At 39.9% G+C, this 6,000-nt stretch overlaps 1 protein-coding gene across 1 annotated transcript in view; it reads right to left on the bottom strand.

Moving 5' to 3' along the window:
- Positions 1–924: 924 nt before the first annotated feature.
- The window catches only part of IFIH1 (interferon induced with helicase C domain 1), a 48,027-nt gene continuing 42,951 nt past the window's right edge, over positions 925–6,000 (bottom strand). Inside the window, exons 12-15 of the mRNA XM_090045608.1 lie at positions 4,611–4,772; positions 3,538–3,728; positions 2,338–2,431; positions 925–2,249 (exon numbers count right to left, since the gene is read on the bottom strand). Coding sequence (XP_089901734.1) covers positions 2,067–2,249; positions 2,338–2,431; positions 3,538–3,728; positions 4,611–4,772 — 630 coding nt within the window. The 3' untranslated portion in view covers positions 925–2,066. The remainder of the gene's footprint in view (positions 2,250–2,337; positions 2,432–3,537; positions 3,729–4,610; positions 4,773–6,000) is intronic.

Genomic DNA, 6,000 nt, shown 5'->3' with positions numbered 1-6,000 from the left:
TTTTAGAAGTCCTTTACTCATTTAAAAATAAAGAAACTGAAAAATAGGCCTCAAGAACTTTAGTAGAGTGTTTGCATAATTTACCCAAATGACTGCAGCATAAATTCAAGAAAAACTAGGTGTACCACAGATGAGCTTATCAGGATGCAGAGACTGACAAATGTAAATTAAAATTTAGCAGTGTTCTATAGAAGTTTGTTGGTTTCTGTGATTCAGTCTTTTACTTGTTTTTTGATATAGCAATGTAATGAAATATACCTAATCTGTGGTCAAAAGTAATTATATGAAAATGCTATCCTCTAAGTCAGCAGATCTGCTGTATGTAACGAGAGTCAAATCTGATCCTCTAGTAATGTGAACTATTTATAATATCTTTACTCGTATTAACTATAATCTGGTGTGGCTATGAAAGAATGTGCTGGACATTTTTCTGACTTGAGCTTAAAAAAAGAACTTCGTAGCTCTGTTCCAACTACAGAATATTTACCTGCAGTTGCAGAAAAGTGTACACTTCAATTGCACCTCCACTGTATTTTTACATATCTCCCTTGTGCTCCAATTGCCAGCAACTGATTTTGCAGATTCTAGTTTGAAGTTACAAGGCTAACAGATAAACAACCCCCAAACCTCAAATATTTTACTTGTAAACTGAGCAAATTATTCTGTTTGTAAGATAAATATGGAAGTGCATGATGCCATTTTTAGTTACCTCTCACAGCTGCACTTTGTTTTAAAGTTTTGAAAGGTAAACTTCAAACCCCGCTGTAAATTACAGCAGCACATTGTTTTGAAGTGTAGGTGAAATCTTGGTCCTACTGAAGTCAATAAAAATTTGTCAGATGTTTAAATGAGAAGTCACAAAGAGAAGTTTAAACTATTAAAAGGATTATTGTATATAGATGTGTAATAATGTTGGCAAAGAAAAGAGTTATTATAACCATTTATTAAAGAAGCATACTTCAATGCATCTTCAACATTTTACAAAATATTTGTATGATACTGCAAATGGAAAATTCTATTTGCTACTGTTACTTAAGGTTTAAGTACATGAACTTCTTAAAATATTTTGTGTAGTAGTTTACATTTAGTCTGACTTTGTAACAAATGTAACCCCTTAATGATATAAGAGGAGAAGCACAACACAGAACCAGTGTCCAAATGACAGCCATTTCAGGGGAAACTCTGAGTTAAAAGATACCCTCACATGACTTATGTCACTGTGAGACAGTGTTAACATGGGGAAAGGAAGGGAGGAAAACAGCTTAGATCAGTGGTCAGCAACCTTTTTGCCATGGTGGGCTGGAATGACCCAGCTTGGGTCCAAGGGCTGGCACTAGAATTTGGCTGCTGCTGCTGCCACTGCTTCCTGCCACCCAGCTGTGGCATGGGCAAAGCCCCAGAGCCCAGGTACAGTGCAGTGTGGGCAAAATATCCCACTGCTGAAGTCACAGGGTACAAGTTGGATCCAATGGCTCTGCAGGCCAGATCTGACCACTGGCTTAGATCACTGCTGGGAGTCAGCAGCCCTCACCAATTCCTGCACTGAAAGATTGACTGCATACCATATATGCTCTACTTCTGCCTCTTTGTTACCAATAACTAACTCCCAACCTCAGTTTCAAATGCATGTCTGAGCTAACAATGACCTTTAACAAATATTTCCCGAGTTAAAAATCCCCCCAAATATTTGTTAATTATCTTAGATGGCAAATGCCACTCATTAAATGCATTTTCGCAATGATGGAAAAAAATCCAATCAATGAAAACTTTTTCATTCATTCGCTGGATTCTGGTATATAGGGAGGGAAGGTTTGTCCCCTGAGTTCACAAAAGCCTGGATCTATTAAGGCTTTCCTTTTCTTACTCCAAGCCACCACAAAAGCACAAACACCTTTCCTTCTCCCCAGTGACGTCCCAGTTTTATTGCACTTGGGAGTTTCCAGTTTTAAAGATACAAGACAGGAGCTTTTCCTGAAAAGATAAACAAACCAGGAGCCTGTGATCACAGCAGTAAAAATAATGCTTCAGGTTAAAATTAAACTGAGTGTACATTTGTGAACAAAACCTTAGTCTTCATCGCTGGAAACAAAGTGGTCTGCATAGTCAAAATCAGGGAAGCTAATTGGCAGCTCTCCCCATTTCTTGTAAAGTTGATTTGAGGTTTTTTTATCTTTGTATCTGACCACGAGATTTTTGATTTTCAAGCAAGGAAGGTCAAGCCCTCGGTGCACCATCATATTTCCCCAAGCCTGAAGAATTGAAGAAAAGCATCTGTTAGCAAAAATAATTAGACAGATACCTTTTGGCACTACAGAGAATGAGGAAACACACACTTACTTGCCCACAATCTTTGCAGATAATTTCACCGTTTGTTTGGTAATCAGCATGTTTTTCTCGCAGTGTTCTATTTTCTCTTGTATAATAAAGGTCCCTGAAAATGGACATGAAATATCAATTAGATGGGGTTACTCTCTCAAAGAGGTGGTCTTAAATAGTATATTCTGAGAGTTCAACTCCTAAAGAAAATCTAGTCTGCAAGCATGGTAGCAGAACTACTGTCTGACTTTTGGACATGTGCAAGTGTAGGAGAGAATGCAAGGACACTTTGTCACCACTCTGCAAGGACAAGATGCTACAAACTGCGTGCTGTGTGCTCCCCAGAGTGCAGGGTCTACCCTCTGATAGCTCTTAAGAGGCAGAGAAGATATGGCTCACTGTCTCCCTCTACCATGGCCAAGGCTCATCACCTTTAAGGGGGACCATTCTGCACACTTAAAAATAATGATGTAGCTATAATACTTCCTCTGCATATCACAGAGCTCCTGGAGAAATGGTGCCGATAAGCAGCATTTCCTCATTAACTTTCCCCAAACGTTCTTGCAATGGAAACTGAAACTGAAATATCTCAAATAAAGGTGACTTTAGAAGGAGATTGTAGTGTGGGGTGAAGTCTGATGTATAACTATCCCTCTGTTAAAAACAATTACAATTTCTTTTGTGCAGTTAAAATGAAACATTTTTAATAATCTCTCAATTACAGTATTAACAAAATGCAGTACAGATCGCCTGCTCATAGCGTAGCACTTGTGGGTGTCCAGTGCTAAATGTTTAAGAAAAGTCTAAACAGTGTACAGGTCTGTGTGCAGAGGACCTTGAGATTCACGTTGTCTTCAACTTGCAGCACTTGATTACTGACAGCACTGTTAAATACATGCAGTGTGTACAAGGTAGCCGAGTTAGCTCTGCTTGTGGAAACTATCTTTTGCACTTCTTGATATTTCATCCCCTAGTTGGCCCTGAATCAGAGCTCAGTGTGGTCTTGTCCTGTCAGCATCTCAGTGGCAAAAAATGTAAGCCAAGTGTAACTGAAAAGGTACTGAAATGTCTCTTACTTGCCAATAGCAGAATTTGGGTCATACCCTACTTTTTTTCATGATATTACCACTTTTTGTTATTATGCAATGCCCAGAGTGCTGCTCTGCCCTCATACCAACAGGTTTCTACCTAAATGAGAATATGTAGTTTAATAATACTTACTGGAACTCCTTTTTAACATTGACATGATGCATGCTTTCAATAACTTGTATATCTTCTCCAGAGCATACTAGTTTGCCACAGTTTTTGCAAAGGAATGTGATTAATGATGGATTTTCCTTGTATATCTTACGCTGCTCTCTCTTTGCTTTCATTTTTATTTCCATTATACTTTGCATCTGAAACCCCTGAATCTAGAAATAGAAGGATAAGAACATTGTCCTATTTATGAATCTCCTGCTGTAGCTTCAGTAGAAAAAAAGATTTATTGCCAAGTTTACCTCGAAAACCTCAGATATGTATGTGGAAAATAGATTCTGGGAACTGACACTATTAAAGGGACACAGTCAAATTATAAATCATATTTCTTTAATGGTGTGTCTGAATTATTAATTGTATCTCCCAAACCAAAAGTGCTCAACCCCTGGCCCACAGGCAAATCCAGTCTATGGAGCGGTGTCATTCAGTCCATGGGGCTCCCCAAACGTCTGGAAATTTGGTGGCAAGGGAGCAGTGGCAGTGTTAATTGTTGTTCATGAGCTGCCGAAGTCCAGAGAGCCCTGTAGGCTGGATAATGTGGCCCTGCATGCCAGCATGTGGCGGGACCCAGGTGCACAGGGTTGGACCTGGGCACACAGTGTTGCACCCATGAACTGACCTTACATGGTATCTGGCTCATTAACTGATCCTACACCACAGATTGGAGGACCTTTGGCCCCTGGGACCAAAGGACTGGGTGCCATTGTCCTAAATGGATTGTAACAGATGATTAGAGGAAAAATGCTTTTCTCTAGTTTTTCAGTTACTTTGCTTTTTTCATTTGATGACGTTCTGTCTAGTCTTTGTATAGAGCTTTCTTATATCAAGTGGGTAGAGAAAGGCTTTAAATAAAAAGATCACAGAAAAGTGGCTATAAAACAGTAAATATTGACAGAAGGTTTCAAAGCCAAATAGGGTATGCAATAATATTTTTAACTCCTTTAAAAAAAAAAAGTTTCACTGTTCGTTTTAGGATTCAAGTATGTAACAGAGATCTGTTCCTACTTACAGAGCAAAGGATGAGTCAGAAATCATACCTTGTTTACATATTCCTCCTGTGGCATCCTTTGGACACGTTGGATGGCTTTATACATCATTTGCTCACGAAATATATTGACATTTTCACGTTCAGCAGCTCCTGATCCACCTGATGCCACCAGTACGTAGGTGCTCTCATCAGCTCGGGCTCGTCCACGAGCCTGCAGTTTTCAAGAGAAATGGGATAATAAATACTGCAGAGCCGTCTGTGGTGTTATTGCATATGTTTTCTGTAACAAAAGGTATTCCATGTTCCTTACGTGAAGCATCCCAGTGAAACATTCCTTTAATTAAGTGTTCTTGTTTAAGAAACATTCCAATGCCCTATGCTGCCTCTGCAGTACTATTAAAAATAAGAGGCAGTGTCAATACACATTATGCTGCTAAAAGGATTTTGGAATCATGAGATAAATCTTTGAAACTTAAAACCCAAACTGTATCTTCAACATATTCTTGCACTCACAAATCACATAGAATCATAGAAGAGTAAGATAGAAGAGACCTCTACAAGTCCTCTAGTCCAATTCCCTTCTTTAAGCAGGATTATCACTATCCAAACCTTTCCCTATAAATCTTTGTCTAACCTATTACTAAAACTACAGTTCACTCTGTCATGTAACCATAAGGCATACATAGCAGCCTAACCTGCCACAAGCAAAGCAGGTTTTCTGGCTAGACAAAGCCTTGCCTGGGATGATATAGTTGAGGCTGGTCCTGCCTAGAGCATGGGGTTGGATTAGATGACCTCCTGAGGTCCCTTCCAACCCTAATTTTCTGTGATTCTAAGCAGGAGAACAATAGTGGCAGGTGTTCTGCTGCTTCCAGTGTTGTTAAAATATGCTTAAGAGTTCCAAGGAAAAAGGGCCATGTCCCCACTCCCCACCCTCCCTGGGAAGGCAAAACCCCCCACAGTCCCTACCAGTCTGACCATATGGTAACATCCTTACTGATCCCAAATGTGGCAATAGTTCTGACCCTGAGCAGAGAAGCAAGACCCTCTAGCCAGGAACCTCCGGGGTTTAGTTCAAATAGGAGCACTGGTACAAGCCAGTCAAAATCCCCAGCCTTACCTGCCACCAACACCCAATGCTTCTGAACAAGATGGAAAACGTATAGGAACAGAAGGTGACAAGTATTTCTTCCTGGACCCTTGCAGCAACCAACAAAGCCCAGAAGCATTGGAAATACTTATTGCAGAGCACAGGCATAGCTATGCCTAGATCTTCCCTGACCAACACTTATCCAACTTCTTCTTGAACACCTCCAATGATGGAGATTTCACAACTTCCCTAAGTCTACTGCCTCGTTGTTCTAACAGTGAAGAAGTTTATCCTGATATCCAATCTTAACCTACTTTGCTGCAAATTCAAGCTATTGGTCTGTACCCTG

The sequence above is a fragment of the Crocodylus siamensis genome, chromosome 4 (assembly GCF_052110815.1).
Source record: "Crocodylus siamensis isolate JL-2025a chromosome 4, ASM5211081v1, whole genome shotgun sequence".
Taxonomy (NCBI): Eukaryota; Metazoa; Chordata; order Crocodylia; family Crocodylidae; genus Crocodylus; species Crocodylus siamensis.
This window is presented reverse-complemented; position numbering and strand designations above follow the sequence as displayed.